At 36.1% G+C, this 27021-nt stretch overlaps 2 protein-coding genes and 1 long non-coding RNA gene across 3 annotated transcripts in view; 1 reads left to right on the top strand and 2 right to left on the bottom strand.

Annotated features, from left to right (window-relative positions):
• Positions 1–27021, bottom strand: part of LOC135736253 (uncharacterized) — a 48635-nt gene that overhangs the window by 3667 nt on the left and 17947 nt on the right. The gene's annotated exons all lie outside the window — the stretch shown is intronic.
• Positions 12121–18546, bottom strand: LOC135736226 (uncharacterized). Its single transcript, XM_065254968.2, has 6 exons — positions 18341–18546; positions 18037–18216; positions 15837–15966; positions 13191–13300; positions 12799–13000; positions 12121–12654 (listed from the first exon to the last, which is right to left on the bottom strand). Exons 2-6 carry the CDS (start codon positions 18178–18180, stop codon positions 12539–12541), a joined length of 702 nt encoding a protein of 233 aa, XP_065111040.2. The 5' UTR covers positions 18181–18216; positions 18341–18546; the 3' UTR covers positions 12121–12538.
• LOC135736233 (uncharacterized) lies at positions 25085–25932 on the top strand. Its single transcript, XR_010527868.2, has 3 exons — positions 25085–25407; positions 25497–25562; positions 25637–25932. It is a non-coding gene; the product is annotated as an uncharacterized lncRNA (long non-coding RNA).

Raw genomic sequence — 27021 nt, 5'->3', positions numbered from 1 at the left:
TGAATGCATTGAGAAAGTTAAAAAAAAAACCCACCATTTCACATCAAGTCCTTATTAAGCGTGTATGTTTTTTAACACATTATTTGTTGGTTGATAAATAGCTTTTTGTAACCATACTAAAACCGACACATAACAAAAGAGTGATATTCTACAAAAAACTCATACTCTAATGGGAATGTACTAGAGAAATGCTAGTTATGAAGAGTGTATGCGTTTCTGGAGAATAAAAACATGGAATTTTATGGGTACTGTCACCTGTGTGCTTTTCATCATTTATCAAAATATTAAGAGTTTCTTTGCAAAACGAGATAACTCCGTTTTTTTATTTGTCAGAAATCTAATTTTTTTGGTTGTGCATTCCAATTAACATCAATTCAACTGCAGTTGGTTTGTTTTGATTTAAACCTTCATAACTTAAAAAATACAGCTAAATAGCACCATAAAACAAAATAATGACATGATAACATAATAATAAACATGTTTTGACAAAAATGTTAAAAAATTGATTTATCTCGTTTTGCAACGAAACTCTCCATATTTTCTTCATTTATCATATTTTTATAATACTTCCAAAATATTTCTTTCCTACTTTGGAAGTCAATGGGTACTATATGCTGTGTGTTTACCATAATTTCTCAAAATATCTTTTGTGTTCATCAGAAAAAAGAAATTCATACAGGTTTAGAAAAACATGAGGATGAGAAAATGATGACAGAATTTTCATTTTAAATTGAACTATCCCTTTAACTTAAGTTGTATGCGTGTTTAACGATTTCACCGGTTTGAGTCCACAAACTCAAATAAAATTAGGTAATTTTTTATTAGTTCCAAAAAGAGTCATTTTAATATCACTGTCATGGTTCTGTTCTGTCTTTGGACTTTTAGTTTGCATTTGAGTTCCCACTTACTGTTCTGTCTTGTACTGTAGTCAGTTTGTAGTTCGGTTTTTTTAATTGGTTCCCATGTTAATTGTTTCCCCAGGTGTTCCCAGTTTTCCTTGTTATCTTGTTTCCCCTTGAGTATATATGGCCCTGTTTCTTTTGTCCTTTGTCAGTCGATAATAATGTTATGGTTTGGTGTCTTTGTTTCATGGTTTTTGATTGTCTTGTTTCCGTTTTGCCCGCCTTGTTTTGTGTTTATTTATTAACATAATACTGCGTGTGGATCCACTGCTTTTGCCTGCCTTTCATCCAATATAACAACCACATCCTCATTTTAAGAAACACTGTAAACATTTGGAGGTTGTAATGATATTTATGGCATTTAATCTGCCAGTTAAGCAAAAAAAGTGGCACTGCAATTGTACTTTAGTTTCTTCTAGTACTGCTGGTTAAAAATGAGTGATTACTGTTTTATAAAGGAAAATTAAAATCAACTTAAAATAAATGTGGGTATATCATGTTTGTCTTGTCATTAGTTTAAGAATAATAATCAAAACACCTGCTATAAAAGAAGTTGCACAATTACTGAAAAATTATATTTTTATATACTTTTTAAACAACATGGCTAAAAGATTCAATCTCTCTTTTTTATTACGTTTTGAATTTGTAAAGGTCTTTATATTAATCATGCATCTTATGCAGATTGTGCTCGTATAATAGAGAATACATGCAACTCTAATAAGAGCTTCGAAGAATCAAATAATCCAAGATCAAGCCAAATCGTCAACAATCAAATCCAGCTAACAGAGTAATCCACATACGAAGAACGGACCCCAGGGCCTGTATGTATAAAACATCTCAGAAATGCTCTTAAGAATTGTCTTAAGCCATGACTTAAGTGTCAATAAATTATTAATAAGAAGTAGGACCAGTCTGAGGGTAGGAGACATTTATAAAGAAGCTGAAAGTAACTTTCAGTAAAGTGTAAGACTCATTCTTAAGTGCTGATTAAAGTGCTGCAAACTGATGACTACATTAGGCGTGTTCGACTTCATGCGGCGCTGCGCAGACCGATCGGTGGCTGAACTAAAGCAGTGTATGCCGGTTAGTAATTTTGTCCGACTTCAGCTGGCGCTGCAGGCACATGACTGTGTTGTCATGAATACTGCGTGAGAGTTTCAAAAGTAGCCCGCTAGCTCAGCCGGTGCAGCATCTCAGCGGCTGCACAGAATTGTGATGACGACACAGCTTTTCGTGATTGGTCACCTCACTGAGGACAACGATCACGTGCGTTTCAAGTTTAATACAACCTTTAGTTCCACCTATAAACATTATATATTCATGTTTTAAAACAGGAACAAACATGTTAATATGCATAGATTTGTAATATTGTGTCGTGTAATAAAATAAAAATGAAAATACCAAACTCTATTGGTATTTTAATAATATAGGCTTGTTTCCCGTTATTTTTGGGTATACAGTATAAGCAGGAATTAAAATATTCGAAATAAAATGTTTCTGGTTGCAACTTTTTATTAAGAGGTTTGTTTTTATCAAATTCACCATCTAATACACTTCATTCGCGAATAAAAACAAGGAAATACTGCGCACACGTCACTACAGCAAGCAGCAGGTGTCCGACTGACGGCTCCGTCTTCAGTTCCTCCCTCGACTGCGAGTCCACGCGGGTGCACCGGAGTCGTATTTTGGGGCACACTCGAGCGTCACACTGGAAATAGGCAGAGAAGTTGCCCGTCAGTGTGAACTCCTCCCTTCTGTCGTCTGATTGGTCTGATTGCTCTTTCGCAAGGACTTCTAGGTTGGTAAAGTGCACGAAGCCTGCTGCAGTGCGGGCTTCACTGAAGACCGCATCAAGGGGGCAAAGGAGGCGCTGATGAGCACACTTCAAAGTGTAAAAATGACAGATGGGACACCCTACGGACGCGCAGACTAAGCAACCCTTAACCTCAGAATCAGCCAATAGAAAGCCGGCAACTTTATACAGTCACAGCAGCATGTGACGCCATACATTTATGAATCATGAAGACAATAAAATTATATTAGTATTTAAATATTTTAATTTAAATTTGCTTCACGAAATGTTTAACAACATTACAAGTACATTTACATAACATAATTTACCATCAAAATTGTGTAAGGCTATGTGTTTCATTGTGTTTGGTAAGTAATACGAGTGACGTCACGCTGAACAGATCGTGCATCGTAGCTCCGTCGAGTTCATCATCTAAAAGCTTTTTTTACCATCTTATTCCTATTTATATAATATAACTTATTAGTTTTACATAGGAATACTTTGCCGTGACGATTATTGAGCAGTACTACCACGTGAAACTATTTATTACTAATAAACACCCAGTGTTAGCATATAGCCCACTAGCATCCACAAACGGTGGAGGCTGAAGCTAGCATTTTCCGATCTAATGGCGGATTCATCTGATATATGCTTTTCTGACCTGTCCTCACCTGAGCGGGAAGCTGTGGAGGAGTTGTTTCCCGGTTTTAGCAGATCCAAGGCGAGGTACAGCGCCCACTTCACCCTGCCTTCCGACGTCCACAAGCGATCGAGGCGCGCAACAAACGAGCATTCCACGCGATGCAGCTTCACGGACCGTGAACGACATAAAAGCGATCGGGAAGCTGTGGAGGAACCGCTGCCCGGCCTTCGCAGATTCAGCAAGCCAAACATCACCCTGGCCCCAGACGTTCGCAGGCGACCGAGGCGTGTCACAACCGAACACCCCACGCGATGCAGCTCCAGGGACCGCGTTCGGGTAAACTAAGACACCATCGCCCAGCATGAAAGCGGTAAGACTCCGCTTGTTATTGTAACATGTACTACTTGCCACATGTATAGTTTAGCTTCTGCTGTTAGCATAGAGGGGTTTACATGCACTAAGTGTATTGAAGTATTAAGGTTAACTGAGAAGGTTGCTGAACTAGAATCGCGCATCCGAACGCTAGTTGAGGATAGAAAAACCGCTAATGTTACTGTCGCAAATAATCTATCGAGCGAAAAGACTAATGGCTCGGTTCCGACATCAGATGCTAATGTAAATATTACAAATAATGTATCGAGCGCGCATAGTGTTTATCAAAATACACATGGCTCGGTTCCGTCATCAGAGTCAAGTCGGCGGTCAAACTGGGTGACTGTCAGGCGGCATAGTCATATAAGGCGTCCTTCTAAGACCCATAACGTTACGGTAATTTCTAACAGATTCGATCCCCTAAGGAGTATACCAGCTGAAACACCTTTTAAAAGTGCCCTGGTCATTGGAGATTCTATACTCAGGAACACTAACATTGAGGCACCAAACACCATAGTCGACTGTATACCGGGAGCCAGAACGTCTGACATTAGATCCAAACTTAAAGTGCTGGCTAATGCTAAGCGGAAGTTTTCTAAGATTGTTATTCACGCCGGCACGAATGACACCAGACTCCGACAGTCGGAAATCACCAAAGATACCATTAAGGAGATGTGTGAAATTGCAAAAACAATGTCAGACAATGTAATATGCTCTGGTCCCCTCCCCGCCTACCGGGGAGATGAAACACATAGTAGACTAGTGTCTCTTAATGGATGGATGTCAAAGTGGTGCCCTCAGCATAATGTAGGGTTTATAGACAATTGGAAGCATTTCTGGGGAAGACCATTCCTCCTAACCCGAGATGGCCTTCATCCGTCATCGGAAGGAAGTGCTATACTCACTAGAAATCTGATCAATAGTCTTAATTCTGATATAGTCTGACTATCCAGGGCCCAGGTCAGGAAACAGACGGATCGGCTTAACCGTCCGTCTGTTAGCTGCCGTGATATGTCAAGACCACTTATATCCCAGCACTTCGAGTCAATCTTACCGAAATATCAGCACATTTCAACTGTATCTGTTCCCCGAACAAATAAATACAGGGCACCGCTTGTTACATCTGGTACAAATCTGATTAAAATAAAATTAGAAAACAATACATTAACAGATGAATCTCGAATGTTAAAATTCGGCCTTCTTAACATTAGATCGCTTACCAATAAAGAACCTATTGTCAATGAAATAATTACAGACCAAAACTTAGATGTACTCTGTTTAACAGAAACCTGGCTTAAAGCAGACGACTACATTAGTTTAAATGAATCCACCCCACAAGACTATTATTATAAACACGAACCTCGATTAAAGGGGAGAGGGGGTGGTGTAGCTACAATATACAACACAATTTTTAAAGTAAACCAAAAATCTGAGCTAAAATTTAAACCATTTGAAGTAATGTTGTTAAATATGGAAATAACTGATCGTAACCACAAACAGCTTTCTTTTGCTTTAGCGACAATCTATAGACCACCGGGCCACCATGCAGATTTCCTTAATGAAATAGCAGATTTCCTATCTGAGCTTGTAGTCACTGTAGATAAAGCTCTTATTGTTGGTGATTTTAATGTCTATGTGGATAACCCAAAAGACGCATTAGGACGTGCGTTTATAGATGTTCTAAATTCTCTCAATATTAGACAAAACGTGACAGGGCCAACGCATACTCGTAAGCACACATTAGACTTAATTCTGTCACTCGGACTCAATATTAATGACGTCGAAATATCACCTCAGGGTGATGCAGTTTCTGACCATTACCTTGTGTCATACACTGTACTTCTAGATAGGATCACTCAATCCACAACATGCTACCGACTAGCCAGAACAATAATTTCCACCACTAAAGATAGCTTTATTAGCACTCTTCCAGACCTGTCCCAAATGAAACATGTAGCAGATAACTGTGACGATCTAGATATTGAAATAGAAAACCTAAACAATGTCTGTTCTAACACATTGGATGCCGTTGCTCCCATTCGAAAAAAGAGATTCAAAGAAAAACCGCCAGCTCCATGGTATGACCATCACACCGCAGCCCTTAAAAAGGCAGCTAGAAAAATGGAAAGAAATTATAGAAGCACAAAGTTAGAAGTATGGCGCGCAGCATGTAAACAGAGTGTTAAACACTACAGACAGGCTATTAAAACCGCCAGATCTACATATCTTAGCAAGCTTATAAATGAGAATCATAATAACCCTCGTTTCCTCTTTAGCACAGTTGCGAAACTGACTAGAAACAAAGAACAAACAGAAACCAATAGTAAACTTCAACACAATAGTAACGACTTCATGAACTTCTTTTCTAACAAAATTTCGGCTATTAGGGAAAACATCGTAGCTACCCAAGCAGCCACCACTCTACCCATTAGTTCACTTAACACTAGACTACCATACGAACATCTTGATTCATTTAAACCTACTACAATAGATGAGCTCTCTAAACTAGTCACATCATCCAAATCATCGTCCTGTATATTAGACCCCGTTCCCACAAAACTACTTAAAGAAGTATTCCCTGTAGTGTCAACCCCGGTTCTAAATATCTTTAACTCATCGCTAGAAATAGGATACGTTCCAACAGCTTTCAAACTAGCAGTTATTAAACCGCTGATTTAAAAACCACAGCTTGACCAAGGAGAACTTAATAACTTTAGACCAATCTCAAATCTCCCTTTTCTTTCGAAAATATTAGAAAAGGTAGTGGCAAGCCAGTTACGCACATTCTTGACAAATAATAGTACATATGAAAAGTTCCAATCAGGATTCAGGCCCCACCATAGCACAGAGACAGCGTTGCTTAGAGTTACAAATGACCTCCTATTAACATCCGATCGTGGTGAAATCTCAATTCTTATATTACTCTTGCAGCCTTTGACACAATAGATCACAGAATCTTACTAAATAGACTAGAAAACTATGTTGGTATCAGTGGTCAGGCGCTAGCCTGGTTTAGGTCATATCTAACCAATCGCTCTGGGCTTGGGGTCACAATAGAGGGATTATAGCTTTAGCTCGCATCACAGGGAGTATCTTACATTTTAGGGTTTCGGGGCTTCGAGTCGGGCTAGGTGAGTTATAGCTTTAGCTCGTATCGCAGTGAGTATCTTGCGTTTCAAGGTTTCTGGATGTCGAATCGTGCCAGGGGCGTTATAGCGTTTGCTCGTATCACAGTGAGTATTACTAGGTACCAGGGGAGAAGGGAGATATAAGGGCTGCGGTCATACGTCACCGCACTCTATGCAATACAACGCAACACGGGGGCGGGGCCTCTCCAGTCGCTGGGGTCGCGACGACACCTTGCTATCGGTGAATCCACTGAACGGTCCACACGTCCTCTTCCCATTCTCCTAGGGCAGGCGAAGATCTAGACAGAAATAGCAGGCGTGAGTATATTCAGGTCGCACACAATGCCCACACAGCGCCGGGCCAGGACAATTCCGTCGTTCCAGGTCACCACATGCAATTCCTGGCTCACCCTCCCGCTTCACACTTGGTGGGGCCGATAAAATAATATAGCACACACTCCTTTAATATGTTATGGTTGTCGTTTACACAAATCTGAGATTACTCACAGTTCCGTGATCGCTGAACACCGCTTCTCTCTCCTCAAGGAGGTTTCCAATGTTGTCAACACAGTGAATACAGTCTGCCCAAACGTTATCCACATGCAGCAATAATCTGATGTTCAGAAACAGCTTAACTGATTGTAATGCTCACCCCGTTGTCCTATCTAACAATGTTTTCTTGCTTACAGGTTTGCAACACTCTCCCACTGTGATCTCCTCACACAACGACTCGGCCCGTGACTACTCCCAGCGATCTTCTTCCACGCAAAATGTACATTTCCTGCTTCCTCCCAACTCTCACTTATACTCTTTACCCAGCATCTTTACCTCTTTACCCATGACTCACCCAATCACCGTTCGCCACGTCAACGGCGCAGCTGCACGTTGTTCTGAGTGATTGCGGGGATCCCCGGGAAACCCGGAAGTGACAGTGTTTCTACTAATGGGTCCGGGCGGAACCTCTTTCCACCTCCTTTTGGTTCCGCCCCATCAAAGTCACTCCGTGACACTAGCAGCGAGTCGGTCAGCAAACAGCGCTGGACAGCGCCAGTACTGAAGAGATGTCGATCACAGTCCAACACAGCAGGTTTCCATAGATAGTAATCCTGAAGCAGAAAAAGAGACAAGAGCACACCAGGCAGCACAGGGAAAACACGACAGAATGCACAAGTACTAAAACTAGAGAAACTAGACTAGGAACAAAACAAAACTGGGCAGGACAAGAATGGCGAAAACATGAAACAAAACGAACTCGCATGAGGGGAGTAAAATAGCAAACCGAGAGGGAGCAATAATTACCAACAGGTGCTTGACGCAGGTGAGAGCAATGAGTGAAGGGAGGAGCACCCGAGTGAAAGACGCGCACGTGAAAGCTGTCAAAAGAAAACACAAAACAAAGACCCAAAACACAGCAATCGATCAAACCGAAATCGTGACAGTTATGGGTTTTATACTCTATTAATATCACTTTACATGTAAATGGTGTCACTGCAATTTTGTAGATACTTCACATTTTTATTGTAGATTTTTTTAACATTTTATGGTATTTTATTTACCCATTATAAACTGTAAAACGTAAAAGCGTCTCTATTTAAAAAAAAATTCAATTTTTTTTACTTTAATTATTTCACTTAAACTGAGAAAATTTAAGTTGAAAAAACAAATAATTTGATCCCGTAAAAAAATCTTAGTGTACTGCGCAAGCACTTGAATAAGTTTAACTAATATACATCTTATCCATTTTATATTGTATATTACACTCACCGGCCACTTTATTAGGTACACCTGTCCAACTACTCCTAAACGCAAATTTCTAATCAGCCAATCACATGGTAGCAACTCAATTCATTTAGGCATGTAGACATGGTCAAGACGAGAGTTCAAAACTGAGCATCAGAATGGGGAAGAAAGGTGTTTTAAGTGACTTTGAAAGTGGCATGGTTGTTGGTGCCAGACGGGCTGGTCTGAGTATTTCAGAAACTGCTGATCTACTGGGATTTTCATGCACAACCATCTGAAGGGTTTACGGAGAATGGTCAGAAAAAGAGAAAATATCCAGTGAGTGGCAGTTCTGTGGCATCAACAACATGAAAGCATGGATCCATCCTGCCTTGTATCAACGGTTCAGGCTGGTGGTGATGGTGTAATGATGTGGGGGATATTTTATTGGCACACTTTGGGATCATTAGTACCAACTGAGTATCGTGTCAACACCACAACCTTCCTGAGTATTGTTGCTGACCACGTTCATCCCTTTATGACCATAGTGTACCCATCTTCTGATGGCTACGTCCAGCAGGATAAATCATCTCAGACTGGCTTCTTGAACATGACAATGAGTCATTGTTCTCCAATGGCCTCCACAGTCACCCGGGGCCTATACCATGAAGCCGGTTTAAGTGGATAACCAGGTAAGTTTAAGATTAGTTTGCGCCAACCCTGGGTTTTAGGTACCATGAAAGTAGGGCGGCTGAGGACCCTGTCCCGGGTCCAAAATTTCGTATTTTGACTTAATATAAAAGATTCTTTTAATCTTTAATGCTCCGTCATGGACCCCAGTAACACATATGAGATACTGTTTGAAAGCTTAGAGTCTCTACTTTCTGAAGATATGCATCACTTTGACATATCTTTTACTGTAAGAAAGTTATTTACACTTAATTTACACTATCACCCCCCCAATATTTTTTGATATCATATAATATTCACATATTTCATATTTTTCAAAAATGACAAATATGGGCAAGTATTATATCAAATGAAAGCTCTCACTCTCAGGAATAAGGCTACAGCATTATTTTTGTTCTAATATCAACACATATCCAACAATCATCGAATGAATAATAAGGTAAAAAATGGTCTTTTGTAAACATATGTGAAACTTGAGTGTGAACTGCCTCAGATAGCACATATAGCCACAAATGATACACCATCTTTTATTTTAGGTCCTACTCTAAACAATGAGTCCATTCACAGCATTTTCTTTGGTTGTTTGCATAATTAATCCCTAGCTTTTTATTATATGTGCAAAACAAAAAATTAATATTTTTATGAAAAATGTATTTCCGCACCCTTCAGTAAAATAAGAATATCTTTTGAATGCGACATGATAAAGAGTTCATTCTTTTTTTGGGTGTTTACTGTCTGCTGCTGCTAACAACCAGAACTGTCTGCAGTCTGCTAGAGCACCCAGAACCAGAGTTATACACTATCAAAGACAGTATTTACAACATAAAAAAGAAAATTTGGTGTTTCATCATATGAAAAACAACATAAATAACAATATTTGTCACAAACAGCAGCTTTTTATGTAACTTCAAAGGGTTTTCTTTAAAATGATATAAAGAAATTGCATTTATTCCACTGTATGTGGTTATGGTAGCACTTCAAATGTTTTTTGGCAGAAATTGTACACCATAAGCGTATTATTCCTCCCATCAGTTGGAGTAAAATAACTTTTGCATATATTATGATAGAGAAAAAATTCCTTTTTCCTCTGTAAGCTGACAATAGCTGGAATCAAACAAAACTGTCTGCAGGGACCTGAGATACCCAGGGCCAGAGTTATATACTTTCAAATAAAAACTTTAGAAAAAAAACATAAAAAGCGCCTATTTATTTTTGTGTTTATTAGAGGCCTGACATCACATACAACCATGTTTAGCACTTTCAACAGTGTTTTATGTAATTTCAAAGGGTTTCCTGTAAAATGATACCAAACTTTTGTATGTAAACCTCTGCATGTGGGTATGGGAAGCTTTTGAAATTTGGTAGGCCAAATCCAGGTGAAAATCCCCAAAATAGCTTCAGGGTGGAAGAAGTTAATTGGTGTTCGTCGCCATGGTATCTTACGCTGCACGGCTAACCTGCCCGGGGGCAGGTTATGTTCTGGATTCGAGATCCGAGACTGCAGTTTGACCAATCAGCTGCGAAGCAAAGAAATATATAGCTGACGTAACTACAGCGTCTCCGCGCAAATTTTATTTATTTGTATTTTTTTAATGAACATATTCAAATATAAACATTAAGGCATATTTAACAATCACTATTTTCCGTGTTGATGCCGCATTTAAAGAAAAAAAAGAGAGGAAAAAAATTAAGAAAAAAAAGGAGGGCGAGGTCTTAAACATCCAAAGCAGAAATAAGTCTCAGGAGAGTTTTTAGTTTTCCCTTGCCCAGTTATTTATGAAATATCTAGATCTTCCACGGAAGGAAACTCTTATCTTTGCAAACTTCTAGCCTCACATAAGAAATGTATCATGTTGAATCTGTGCCCTTACTGTACCGTAAATGACGTGTATTGCGTTGCGCTTTTTTGCAAGTGCATACTTATGCGGTCGGTGGGGAAAACACGATTTGTCGAACCATGCGCAAGGTGGTCCTCGCACTGTAGGGCTACATTAACAGCTTAGTGTTCCCCAGACATTTCCCGACCATGTCTTTAAAAGAGGGTTTTTATAAAATTCCCTGTAAGATTATTAACAAATTTTACAGTGTACATTAACTTAATAAAATCATATTTCACTTTGGGTACCCAGGTGAAAAAGAAATATATTTAAATAGTATTTTTTGGGACATACTTAATATATTTAAAAGCTACTATACTAAATGCATATTAAATGTATTATATTGAACCCACTTCAAATATATTAAATGCATTTCAAGATATATTTAAAGTCAATTTTAATCTATTTGCATTATATTTAATATATTGAAATTGTGTTAAATTGGAACAACTTCAAATACACTTAGTGCAATTTAAGTGCACTTTTTAAAAATGTATTTATAATATATTTTAATGCTGTACTAGAATTACAGTAAAAGTCCATTTTTTGTTACTCATCAAATGTGTTATTAGTATATTTTAAATATACCATCAGCTTATTAATAATGTATTTGCAATGCACTAAACTAGCCAATATTAGTATATTAAAAAGACATTCACAATTTAAAAAAAATATTTTGTAATATATTTAGATTTTGCTTTTTTTACATATTGAATATATTTAAATTACACTAAGTGCATATTAAATGTATTTCAAGGTTATTTATTAAATGCGTTTCCAGTGTATTTTAAATATAATATTAGCTTATTTCTAATGTATTTGCAAAACACTACACTAGCCACTGTTAGTATACTATAAAAACATTTAACAGAACAATTTAGTATGACAATACTGCATTTTCAACACAATGCCAAAAACTTCTTGAAGATTAAAAATATGTAAAATACGCATTTTGAAAAATACAAACTTTTATGTATTTTTTTTACATTTGGTGTACATTACACAGCAGCATTTGTAAACTCTTTAGAAAAACATCTTCACATAAAATTTTGCCGACCTGCAGAACAATTTAGTATGACAATACTGCATTTTCAACACAATGCCAAAAACTTCTTGCAGATTAAAAATATGTAAAATACGCATTTTGAAAAATACAAACTTATGTATTTTTTTTTACATTTGGTGTACATTACACAGCAGCATTTGTAAACTCTTTAGAAAAACATCTTCACATAAAATTTTGCCGACCTGCAGAGATACAACAAACAAACGAACCAACAAAAAACACTAAAGAAACAAATAAAGTGCATTTTTAACAAACAACCAATAGATCCATGCAGTTATTCCAAATACAGAAAAACAAAGGTCAATAAAATGCATTTTTAACAAACAAACCAACTGAAACATCACTATCCTCATATTTCCAGAGAAGCGCGACTGCTCTTCGAGTTTGCCTCATTATTGCACATCCTGCGAATGAGGGCTCGCACCTCTGACACTGTAGTGTTTGGAAATTGTTTAATTACAGTATCTGTGAAAGGGGAGAAAGAATGTTAATATTTAACCAAAAGAAAATTGTATTCCAACAGAATGTTGTGTCATTTATTTCAGATTATAAAAATTAAATATTTATTAGTCAGTCTTTTATGACTAAAAGTGCAAAAAAGTGACCGACCTATGACAACAGCAACTTTGTGAGGGTCCAATTGGTCTTTTGAGGTTTGATTTCCAGACTTCCCGGTCAGAGTACATCTTGCTAGTTTCTCTTTTCCAAAAACTAAAGAGACCAATTCCTGTGTAAAAATTGAAACTCGTGACTTATTCAGTCTGTCATACATCCTCCGGGGGACTTTTACATCAGACTCAGCAAGGGAAATCTGGGTAAAATAAGAAACAAACAGTATTATGAACTTTATGATTTAAATAGTGAATATCCAGAACAAAAGGTTTCATTCAGAGCTTAAAGCACGTCATGCAGGAGGTACTGAATTTGTAAAGTGGTAATGCATACCAAAAACACAGCTAAAATAATGATTACAAATATGAATAATTAGTAACGCCTCATACCATTTCCGAGGAATCAGCAAGAGACAGCTCACTGGAACTTGAGCTGCATGATCTTCCTCTATCCATAGACTCCAAGACATCTTTGAGAGATGCTACTAACCCAGGAAGCTCTACAAGAAACAAAGAAGTTAGAAGAATGTTATACAAAGTTAGGGCAGTACAAACATCAGTTCAGGTTCTACATTTGTGCTTGGGCTATTGATTAAATAATGACATGTATTAATTTTAAGAAGCATCACTGTAACTTCATAGCAATACAAGTCAAATATTTTATAGTTTTAAGATAGTAAATTCTAGAGAAAGAGGCAAATTGGTTAAAGCTGACAAAGGTTTAGATAAATTTAGATAAGCTGAAAACAACCATATAAAGTACAATTATATGGTTGTACACTACACTAACACTAATACTTTAACATAAAGAAAACAACAACATTTGTAACATTATTTAAACCCCAATGTAAACACATTAACTCATTGGACAGATCCACAATAAAAAAAAACTATGTTAAATAGCCCTATACACACATGCACAAATAATTTAAACTAAAAGAGAGATACTGATAATAAATTGATGGCTCGGGGCTTGAATTAGGGATGTCTCGATCCAATATTCTGGATCGGTATCGGATCGAGGACAGACAATATGACCGATTCCAATTGCGATACTGCGCGTTAGCCGTGGGTGTTGCAGAAAAACCCTTAAGTTTTTTCTGTTGCGTCTCCATGGCAACAATAGTATTTTATAACAACAAACCGGGGTCGCTGTCATGAAACACTTTACGATTACCTTTACCTAAGAGAACCATTTAAGGGATTATATGCAAAACACTTTAATTATTCTCTTACATTAGTTAAGGGGAATTTACCCCTTAAGTGTAATACTTAAGGAAAAAACTTAAGGTGCTTTATGCAACCAGGCCCTGATATCAGTAAGTCGTTCAAGGATGTCAATTCTGCACACAGAAAGCCCATAAAAAGTCTGGTCAAGCGCATAATTACCAAAATAACCATCTGCACACTAAAGCTTTTTTACTATGACAGAATTACACAATTAAGGAAAAAATATTTAGCTTACTTAATTGATCAAACTTAACTATTATATGTTCTCCTAAACAATGTAATGATTAACACCTGTTTCACACATACTCCTTATGCAGTACGTATGCGGTGGGATCCGTCAATCATCCGTTGTGCTTTCACACATACTCTGTTTGCAGTGCGTTGCTAACCGCTGCTTCTGCGTATCAAATGATCATGTGATTGACACTTTCTGTTGAGAAGCGCCTTCTCAATAAACAATATAATAGCCTACTGTCTTTTTTTTTCACAAAACAATATAGCCTACTTTAGATATTATTTGAAAGACTAGATAGGATGTTTAAAATCTCTAGTGTAGTGGTCAGGACACATGAATGGATCAAAGGTCTATTTATCTTCACATATATCATAGATATAAATTAGCATTATAACTTTTGAAAAGAAAATATATGTGACAGCCATATGGTTACATTTCCTACTATTTATATATTTGCATAGACGAGAGTATTTATATAACGGCAATGAACGTCTCATATGGCAAGAAATATTCTCACATAACTAAAATAACAGCATAATGACATGAATCAACAGACAAGGAAGCAAGAGTGACATGTACATTGTATTATTATTACAGGAAAAACGGCAATATTATCCTACTGAAATAAACTCTGAGGTAATAGTGCTGATTGACAGGTATGCTTCACCTTCTTTCAAACAGATCATTTTGTAGTTCCCCTTAGAAAAATTATCCATAATTTATTATAATGAAAACGTTTTTTTGTCAGATTGATTATAATTGTATTACCTAATTAGTTTAACTAAAAATATCAACAGACAGTAAATTTGTTTACTGTTGTTTTACTACAAATAAAAACTAAAAGACTATGTTAGTATAATTAAACAATGGTAAAATTAATAGCATACTTTATGTATATGCATGTATATAAACACGTTAGAGTATTTAACAAGATGTTATACATATAATTTTTCAACTCGTGATAAGTGCTTTGCTTTGCTTTACTTGATTCATACGGGGATTAAACAAATAAGATTACAGAAGAAACTACTGAAATACTTTATTTACGTCCATTTAGGGTGAAATTACTACATTTTTGTGTAAATCTGTGTTCATTCTGACCACAAAACATGCGCTATCACATTAAATCAGCGCGTGCAGCTTGCGAGCAGTACAGCAAAAATAGACTCGCTGCCAAAACGATTGCAGCACTGCTGCACCACACCGCATCTGCAACGGACCGGACAGACCGCATATGTCTGAAAGCTCTAACCTGTTAACATGGGCAGGGCACGTAAAAAAAATCATGCACCGCAAACGCACTGCATACGGAGTATGTGGGAAACAGGGGTAATAATTACTAATGTTCCTGTAACTTTTAAATCATTTATAATTATAGATTTTTTTACATTTAAAATTATACTGAATGTAGCAGAATGCACTTTACACATTTAATTACAGTAGTATCGGGCAGGTATCAGCTGATATTCGGAATTCTGGTATCAGAATCGCAAATGAACAAGTGGTATAGGGACATCCCAAGCTTGAATCATTAAGAAATGTTGATATTTGTTTAATTCCTAGTAATTTACCTTTTAATGCTTTGACAACATCACCATCAAGCATGACAGGAGTGTTCAGTGGAGATGTCCTCTGCAAAACACTGTTGTCACACTCCTTGTTTCCAGTAAATTCTTCTTCGTCATCACTGTCCAGTGCAGACTGTATGTGTTAAATTTGACACAAGATTAAAAGACGTTAACAACCACATACAATATAACACTTATACTTCAAAAAATGAATGCATTACTTAGTACTTTTGTCTTGTTTTCTTCTACAAATACCTGAAAATTCTTAAATTGAGATACATTTACTTGATAAGCAAGTGGCTTAAGATATTAAGTCTTGTTTATTGAAATAGATGATGAAAATCAAGAGGTTTTTTTTACTTAAAACAAGTCAATATTTGCCAGTGCAGTAAGAAAAATAAACTTAATTCCAGTTTCAACTTAATTTATTTTTCTTACTGCACTGGCATATATTTTGACTTATTTTAAGCAGAAAAACTCTCTTGATTTTCGTCATTTATTTCAAAAACAAGACTTAATATCTTAAGCCACTTGCTTACCAATGATGGATCCTACCTTAGATTCTCACGTGTAGAATGTTATTATTGTTAAGTTTAAGACAGTAAAAATTTGTTTATGTATATTATAGCTCTATGCTAAATATAGTTTATTATTTCACATGACCTTTTACCTAAGCTAAAAGGGGACTCTTAAGATTAAGCCTGGGCGGAAAACCGGTTGTTGTTTTTGGGCTCGTGTTGGAGCGGATGTTATCGGTGGATAAATAAAGAGAAAACGTTATAACTACTGAAGTTTATTTTGTGTTTAACATTTATTATTGTGTTTTTTATCTTTAATCATTTATTTAGATAATCAGAATCATGTTATAATCATTAGTTATCCATTTAATTATGTTTGATTATTTAATATTATTTTATCCTTATTAGCATTTTTATTATTACATTTTTGTTTATTCATTCATTATATTTCTTTATTATATATGTCTCTAATTCATTTCATGGTGGTTCAGTCTAACATTTGTGAAGTTTCATGATCTGTTCTGTCTGTGTCTAAACAAAGATAGATAAAGAGAATGTTTACGGAAGCCCAAGGTCTAAGGGATGTTGCAGCTGAGCAATTTTGATATAACAGTGCATGCTGTATTCATTGGTTTAGATGAGAAAATAGTACAGAGTTTTATTGATGGACAGTTTCAGTTGCTGATGTCTCAATGTTCAAACCTCGTCTAAACCACGTGGTTCTCATCTCCATTCCTCGGGCCCCCCTCCCAGAACATTTTAGATGTCTCCTTATATTAAACACCTGTATTAGTTCATCAGTTGTTAGTATGTTAATTAAGAAAACTTTTCAAACATTCTGGCAGGAGCCTGATGAGTGGATTCAGGTGTTTCATATAAGGAGACATCTTAAATTTTCTGGGAGTGGGGGCCGAGGACTAGAGTTGAGAACCACTGATCTAAACCTTTGTCTCATTTCCTGTTTATGGTCTTCTCTAGCAACGATGGATCAACCTCTTAACTGACAGATGCCTGTTAAACAAGTAAACTTATATTTTCTGACGTGATCTGGCGTCCAGGGCTGGATAGTTTTTTATTTTGTCTGTGGTGTGGAGACCTGATCAAACACCAAGTAAAAGTATCTCAATGTAAGAATGTTAAGATATTTATAGGCCTATTAGAAAACAAGACATAAATACTAAGTAAGACATTCATTTTTTGCAGTGTAGTAGTGATGTTGAATTATTCAATAAAGTAATCAGTTTACAATAAAGGAAATTTTATATTTAAAATCTTGGTTCATTACAACTATAAGATTTCAAATTGTTGTGTATATTGTGACGCTATGGGTCATTCTAAATCTTCACTTTTCACCTCTGTTGCCAAGATTTAGGGAAATCACACAAAAAGCATGTAAGAGCAAATAGAAGGATTATAAAAAATTATTGATTAAATAAAAGGATAATTTTTACATATTTTTAAAACATTTGTTTTCAGTCTAATTGAAGGAACAGAACATAGAACATGCATTATCTCCTTCTATAATAAAATAGTGGCAAACCTTGCTCCATTAAGTCAGAATTTAAAATTTGTCAAACTGAGATGGAAAAATCCGAAGTTGACTTGATTCTTAGAGCATTTCCTATTTATTGGGAGATAGACAAGAGTACAAAAAGTAATCAAAATAAAATTAAAACATTGCTTACTCTTTTCCTTGATCTTCTCTGCTCTGTGTTATCAAACAGGTCAATGTCTGTGTTATCAGAATCCTCTGACACTGGAGTAGAGGTTATCGGTGGTACTTTTTTCTTTTGTAAGTTCTGGATGTCTCTTTTGAGTTTGTCTCCCATTGCAACATCAGCTGCATTTTGTGATGTACGTACAATCTAAAAACAAAACATTCATATTTAACATTTCACCAAAAAGAAAGAAAAAGAAGAGAAAATAAAAAGCAGGCAGTAAACATTGTTAAACAGTACAATCATTCTGAAGGATAAGAGAAACAAAAACCTTTAAGGATGTTTGCTGGGTGGTGGTCTTCCAGATGTCTTCTCCTTTCTTAAACGCATCTCTCTTCACAATTAAGTCTTTGTAAACATCTGTAATTACAATATAAATTTACCAAAAAACTATACTTATAGGGTTAAAAACATAGTGAAGTTAAAAATTTTCTGATGCTATTAATATAAAGAAAAAAACGAGTTACTTAAAGTTCGTCCCGCGTTGTATCATGGGAAAATATTGAGTTAGTGAGTGTTACATCGCATTTAGATTCAAAATCACAATGCAGTGTGTGTTCTTCACTCAGCTTTCATACAGACACTACTACAAAATGGTGGATGTCCATAGTGAACTACTTAGGAGAAAAAACGCGGTTTCAAACACTTTCTGCAGCGGTGCGCTCCCCCCCGCTTCCATCACATGCATTGAAACCTGATTAAAACACGCCAGAGACTCAATTATGAATTACGGATTAAAACAGTTAACACTTCGCCTGCATACATGTGCTAAAGGCAAGTTGTTATTCGAATAATAAGCTCTTTTACGGGCATGCTCAGTATGTGTGTAAATGGTCACGTTCCACGTGTTTACAGTCATGACTCATGCATCTTTTCTGAAATAACGTTATCAGTAAGACGAGCATCGAGATCATTTTAAAATGCCATTTTAAATCAGCATGGCTGTAACGTGTACACAGCACCTAAGCATCTAAGTTAATAGACCGTGTTAGCGGTTATATAACGTATTAATCCACGTAACATTAAGTTAACTAACATTGAGTAACAGCTCCCAAATGCACACTACAGGTGTGTGAAAATAGTTTGGACATCCAAAGTTATCTTAAAAGGTAGTTATACTAAGCGATAACAATAATTAACTTACCACCAAGAAGAAGAATTTTAGCTGCAAGGTTTTTCGTCTGTCCATTGCGGCTGCGACTTGGCAGGCGCACCTCGATGTAGCCCTCTTCACTGTGAAGTTGTTCGCGGGACTGCACTACAAATTCTGGTCGTCTGTGCGGTTTTAAAATGATATCGGTGCTGTCCACCTTCACCATGTCATTGTCTGGGAAATAAAACAGCCCATAGCTGGGAAGCGACATGGTGTCTGTGTCGTCGTGCCGTGTCGTTAAATCACGTTCGCAGACAGTTCGCACGCCGTCTGCATCATGGAGTTTCAAATGACAGTCTGTGATTGGACAATTAGCTACAAAGTCCATTTGAAATACTTGGCTCTGATTGGTGAAAAAGAAAAACACAGTGACGCCAAAAAACAAGTACTACAACGTATATTGATACAGTTCAATTATTTTCGTTACTGTCGCCTGGAATGCTTCTGGCAATGAAGAAATACAAATCATACCTGAATTCACAAGTTAATGACATTCCAAGAACTACAGCTTATCGCATTAAAAAGCTGGGTACACAGCATAAAGAGGTAATGTTTTTTCAATTACACTATTATTAAGTTAAATGTATTTTCCTGAATTGTTTTGTATCAAGATCTGCCAAAAATGTTATATATTATTTTACCTGCTGTATAAGAATTACAGCATGCTTGTATTGTCTGTGACATACAGGGTGTGAAACATCTTTTTTTCTTTCTTTACAGAACATACATCCACATGGTTACAAAAACTATGTGTGCTTTAATGGTTCTGAATTACCAAAAACAACTGAATACAGGAGAAGGAAAACACTGGTAATATTGTTTTTGAGTTTATGGTTAGATGAAACATAAAAGTGTTGTAAAACCTGATTTTTTTAATCATTATTTAGTAATGGTGTGACGAGATTAAATATGTATCGCAAAAATAATTATGTCAAGAGATTTCTCGGGGAGGTGTAATGCTGGCCGTTTCTCCAACAAAAGGCTGCATCCTTTGGAGGTCGCATTTTTTAGACTGCATACTTCATAAAGACTGTCTTATTACATAATGTTAACAATTATACCGTTTACTATTATATTAAGTTAAATGTAAATTGTTGTAATATGCTTATGACTTGCGAATGTAATGCTCAGTTAACTGAAATAAACCAGGCTTAATGACGTATGCAGCCTGCATGCGACCTCCGGATGTTGCAGCCTTTTATTGGAGAAACGGTCATTGTCAGCATAAATTTAAGTTCTGGGTAAACCTTTTCCAGTGCAGTGTGCATTCATTATAATCAGTCTTTTACTGCATGTGCTTTTGTGTTTGGGCTTCCAATAATGTTTGTCTACCTGGGCGATTGTCTGTTGATCAGTGTCAGAAGCGTCTTAGCAGAATAAACCCTCACTCAGAGTTTACATGATTTTATCTTTGCATGTTTTTGATCAAGAATAAAAGTGGCTATTATAATTTATGTTGTAACAAATTGGACAAATATTAAAGATTTAAATGGATTTAAACGTTGTTTGGTTAAAAGGAGCTAAAGTTTAGATTCTAAAGTGAAATTAACAAAAGCGGGTCCGTTAGGGCTCCCGGCAGGCATTTGTTATAATACATAATGCTGTTTTTTATTACAAAGGCTACTTATTACTGTGTTTACTTGTTTTGATACTTTATTTGAACAAATGATTATTGCATCGTCATTATTATGTGATTTTAAAGGTTATTGCTAAATTGGGTCTATTTTTATTACCAAAAATATCAAAATACTTCATTATCAATTAGCAAAATAATTGTTAGGGACAGTCCTAGATTACTTAAAACATTTTTAAAAATGTGATTTCAGTTTCCCCATTCATTTATTTTATCATTGAGGATTTCTTAAAAAATGTAAAAAATCTTGTCTCGTTCTTGTGAACCCAATCTCGTGTCTTGTTTCGTCTCGTAGATTAAGTGTCTCGTCACACCCCTATTATGTAGCCTACTGTTATTACTACTAAGTACTACATATCTAAGTTCTACATTTCTTTTTTAATCATTAATAATCGAGAAGCAGTATTTTTTACTTAATCCCCTAACGAAATGATTCTAACACCAACTTGGTATGTTATAGTTCTCCATTAATTTGAATAACAATGAGGCCACCAAGGAAAATGATAGTGTCCACTATACTCAGTGTCCAATACCAGCAAAGAGATACAAAATGGATAACCAAGTGCAGAAAGTGGTTGAGTGGGTAGGTAAAATGCTGTGTGGACATCTGTTATTCATTTATTATGTTATTCACACATAATATATATATATATCATGTAGACTGAACATTTATTAAAATTTGTTTTATATAGAGTGTTAATGATGAGAATTATGATGAAAGAAGGCTGTCTTTTGAGGAAAACCTGTGCCAGTCTCCTGAGAGGCATAATGAAGAAGCAAACGTACATCAGGTGAATATATTATTTGTTGCTATCATCATCAACAATTCACATACGGTATGTGGCTAGATTGATTCTGTCAAACTAATGTCACAACAAATACACAAATTAAGTATTGGAATTGTTAAAGTGTTATAGGTTCTTTTTGTATGTATTATAACAAATCTATTCAACAGACAATTCGGGACAGCACTGGTATGGTTTGTGGAGGACACCATGACCATATAACTGATTTGCAACCATCTGAAATACCGCACCTGAAACAAGCTCAAACTCCAAATTCATCACAGGTATTGTCATAAAATATTCATGGTGTGGTTTTATGAGTTGCAGCCGTGATATAAATGACATTGAAATGAAAGGATTCTAATTATAATGCTTTAATTATTAAAATTCATAAGTAGGACATAATGTTGAGAGGACAAACATGTTATGCCCTTTCATTTGGTTAATAATTATAAAAATCACAAAGAACAAAAGCATTGTTTCATGGTCTATTTATAATTTTCCATGGCTTAATTGTTTCAGAGCGGTTTGTTTTTCTTTTTGCAAGATTTAAAAAAACACGAGGCAGAAAGTATAAACTAATTCATTTTGTTGTGGAACAAAAATAGTTTCTTTAGAAATGTAAGATCACTGTCCCTGGCAGAGGCTTTCTAGTTACTAATCTGTTTGTTTAATTGTATTTGTCTTCTTTTAGGGATCAGAAGATGATGAGCTTCTTTACCCAGGAGCATCTATCTCCAGAGGGCAGAGTCTGCTGCTTTTGATGTCCTTTATTTTGCGACACAACCTCACAGGGACAGCTCTTGAAGACCTCCTCAAATTGTTTAATGTACATTTTCCAGGATCGGTGCCAGCTACTTCTTACCTTTTTAATAAAGCTTATGGGCAGTACGGACAATATGAATCACATTTTTACTGTTCAGGATGCACCAACTATATAGGTAAGGTTAATGGTCAGACACAGTGTTCTGTATGTCACATGACATTTGAAGCAGACATAAATTTGAAAAAAGGGTCTTATTTTCTGGTTTTAAAATTATCTAGTCAAATTAAGGACATTCTGGAAAATTCCAAGAATAATTTAGACAGAAAAATGTCTAATAATGGTATTATAAATGACATACATTCTGGAATAGAGTATGAAAAGCTAATCAGGAGTGGTAACATTAGTAAAGAGGATGTGAGTTTACTGTGGAACTGTGATGGTATCCCAGTTTTCAAGAGCTCTAAGTGTCAGCTATGGCCTGTTCAGTGCCAGATCATTGAACTGGATCCAAAAGAACGAAAAAATAATATCTGCATACCATGTATTTGGTTTGGAGAGAAGAAACCCAACATGGCAACTCTGTTAACTCCATTTGTTGATGAGCTTCAAGAACTGGAGCAAAATGGAATTCAATGGACGGACAAACAGAACCAGCAACATTTATCTAAGGTGCATGCCCTGATCTGTAGTTCAGATTCAGTGGCTCGCCCCCAAATCCGAAACACAAAACAGTTTAATGGCACATATGGCTGTGACTTTTGTTATCATAAGGGTGGGGGTTCATACTCTTACATGTATCCTGAACCTGCTCTCAGATGTGAAACTGAGCATTTTCAGCATGCTATGGCTGCAACTCCTAAGCAGCCGGTAATGGGAGTGAAAGGTCCCTCTCCTTTAATGAAGCTATCAAACTTTCAGATGGTTAATGGATTTGTGCCTGAATATCAGCACAGTGTTTGCCTAGGAGTGACACGGCAGCTAATGGCATTATGGTTGGATTCCACTAACCATGACAAACCATGGTACATTGGCACCAAAACTGAAATCATTGATAGCCAGTTACTAGCAATCAAGCCTCCAGTAGAGTTAATTAGAGTTCCACGTTCTGTAAAAGAACGGAAATATTGGAAGGCCTCTGAATGGAGATCTTTTCTATTGTTCTATGCTTTGCCAGTGCTTGGTGGTGTTCTTTCCAAGAAATACTGGAACCATCTTTTCCTTCTTGTTTTTGGTATTTATACTTTGCTTCAGGAAAATATACAAATGGTTGAGATTGATAGAGCAGAAGTAGTTATATGGGACCGGCATTCGTCAAACTTTTATGACCCCCTCCCCCACCCGGTGACAGTTGCTGTCTGACAGGTCGTGTTTTATGACCCCTTGACAGATGGCGTTTTATGACCCCTTGACAGAAGGCGTTTTATGACCCCATGACAGATGGTGTTTTGACAGGTTGTGTTTTATGACCCTTAACAGATGGTTTTATGACAGTTTGTGTTTTATGACTCCTTAACAGATGGTGTTTTGACAGTTTGTGTTTTTATGACTTGTTTGACAGGGGGGGCGGGACCATCAATCAAAATCTGTACAAGTTGTCAACTTTAGACAGAAAGTATTTAATGGTTTTATGGCCGGTCATTTAGAGTGATTGTTTTTCCTGAGTGTATTTTATGTCAAGCCTATGCTGATATGTTTAATGACGGCTCGTGTGTGACAGGTCGTGTTTCGACATTTGATGTCAGCTCTCACCCTTCCTCCCTCCTTTCTCACAAGACCTGCATTCTTTCACAGGGGTGCGTGTTGTAAAGCGATTAAAGATTTCAAAAACTCAATGTTGGTAAAACAATCCCCCATTACGGTGTCAAAAAGTAAATGTTTTATTTTAGATTTAGACAAATCATGAACAATGCTACGATTAAAACTTTTGATTGTAACATCACAAGTTATTTAATTAAATATTCCGTATACGGGTATAGTTTAAGCAATGATCTGAGCCAATACTACAATCTTTAGACGATAGTCTAAACTAAATAAATTTTTAAACGGTTCAGGAATTCCGTGAATCTTTTCATAACCTGCACTATAGTTTCACGCGTATTAAAGATCCGGCGGTGTCTGACAAAGCGCCGGGTGAGCGTTCATATATGCCGTTTTAAATTAACCTTAATAAAATGTAATTCTGTCCACTATGGCAAAATAGGATTTTATTTTAGATTTAGTGGAATCTTTAACCAAGTCTCTGATTAAGACATGTGTATACGTGCACAGATGGTGACAGAGAAACTTATATATGACGTTAATAATCTTTTAAATGTTTTTAAGACGTATTCACCCCATTTTGGGGTTTTATTTTTAATTAAAGGCTTCTTAAAACATGTGTGAATATGTGTATATTATACAAAGAGTCTTATATTGTCTGCTCTGACAAAAATAAAGTATTATTTTAGGTTTAGGGGAATTGACTGCGTGTGTCTTATAAATACAACTTGATAATACGTTTGTTTTGTAAAGAGACTTCTTTAAAGTCACGCAAGAATAAAATATTTTTAGTTGTAACTGGTTAAACTTAAAGCCGATATTTTCTATCGAACTAGTCTATTTTCTGTTCAGACACAAAGTTTTCTGATGCTGATATTATGTCAGTGTGTGTTTGTGTGGGGGTCTTGTGATGTAATCTTTGAAAGTTTATGACCGAACCTTTATTGGGGAGCGACAAGAGATCTCCCGGAATCAGTTTGGATGGAGCAGATCTGTTATACTCAAGTCTATTGGTATGTATGTGTTTCACTGTGTTCGTTCCAGTATTTTGTATGATTTATTTAAAAACTAAAAATTCGATCTCTGGTATTGCAGCGAAATTGTCTAAAATAGTATTAACTATTCCTGGTAAATCGCGGAGAAGAGTGGCCTGAACAAAAAAGTCAGACCGAGACTAGAACCTCCCGCAGCGTAACACGGAAATCTTGGAACAAAAGAGACGCCGACTGGCTCGTGTTGTCCGGTGTGTTTTTATTTAATCCTGTTACAATAGATTTAAACAAACTGGTTTGGTTTAATATTTTCTAATAACATGTGTTATCTGTTTTAAAGGTTTGGATATCAGAGGCAAAGCGAACGTTGTGTGTACTATTGCAAAATATATAGCGGATCTCCACGGTACGTTTATCTTGCATAAGAAAATTGTTTTATTTAGATATTTGTCCTAATAACTTGTTTTTATCTGTTTACAGGTTAGGATACAGACCACAACGCTTTGGACGTATCTTTAAAAAAGATTAAAATCAGAGACTTTTTTGGATTTGTCTGGGGACATTTTAAACATTTTGTGGCAAATTGGATTTAAAACATTTCGGATACTGGATACCTAGTTTGATCTGTCCACAGAGCTTGTTTAAGACGTTTTCACCGCATTTTAGGGTTTATTTTTAATTAAAGGCTTCTTAAAACATGTGTGAAAATGTGTATATTATACAATGAGTCTTATATTATCTGCTCTGACAAAAATAAATTATTATTTTAGATTTTAGATCAATTGACTGTGTGTGTTTTATGTCAAGCGTATGCTGTTATGTTTAATGACGGCTCGTGTGACAGCTTGTGTTTAGGCATTTGATGTCAGATATCACACTTCCTCCATCCTTATTCACAAGCCCTGCATTCTTTCACAGGGGGTGCGTGTTGTAAAGCGACTAAAGATTTCTAAAACTCAACGTTGGTAAAATAATTACCCATTACGGTATCAAAAAAGTAAATGTTTATTTTAGATTTAGACAAATCATGAACAATGCTACGATTAAAACTTTTGTTTGTAACATCACAAGTTATTTAATTAAATATTCCGTATACGTGTATAGTTTAAGCAATGACCTGAGCCATATCCTTCGGCGCCATCAATACTACAATATTTAGACGATAGTCTAAACTAAATAAAATTTTAAACGGTTTCAGGAACTCCGTGAATCTTTTCATATACTGCTCTATAGTTTCACGCGTATTAAAGATCCGGCGGTGCCTGACAAAGCGCAGGGTGTGTGTTCATATATACCGTTTTAAATTAACCTTAATAAAATGTAATTCTGTCCACTATGGCAAAATAGTGGGTTTATTTTAGATTTAGGGGATTCTTTAACCAAGGCTCTGATTAAGACATATGTATACGTGCACCGATGGTGACAGAGAACTTATGTATGCCGTTAATAAACTTTTAAAATGTTTTTAAGACGTCTTCAACTCATTTAGGGGTTTATTTTTAATTAAACGCTTCTTAAAACATGTGTAAATATGTGTATATTATACAAAGAGTCTTATATTGTCTGCTCTGACAAAAATAAATTATTATTTTAGGACAAATGACTGCGTCTATCTTATAAATACAACTTGATATATACGTTTGTTTTGTCAATAGACTTCTTTAAAGTCACGCAAGAATAAAATATTTTAGTTGTAACTGGTTAAACTTAAATGTACTATTATCTATTTAACGATAAGTTATATTTTCTGAGCAGATATTTTTCTGTTTCTGATGCTGGTCTTATAACAGTGTGTGTGGGATGATGATGGCTGTTCACAGCAGGTGGCGGGTTGTAAACTAGGGTCTTTTTAAAACTGTAGTGGT

This window comes from Paramisgurnus dabryanus, chromosome 2 (genome assembly GCF_030506205.2).
Source record: "Paramisgurnus dabryanus chromosome 2, PD_genome_1.1, whole genome shotgun sequence".
In the NCBI taxonomy this organism is placed as follows: Eukaryota; Metazoa; Chordata; class Actinopteri; order Cypriniformes; family Cobitidae; genus Paramisgurnus; species Paramisgurnus dabryanus.
This window is presented reverse-complemented; position numbering and strand designations above follow the sequence as displayed.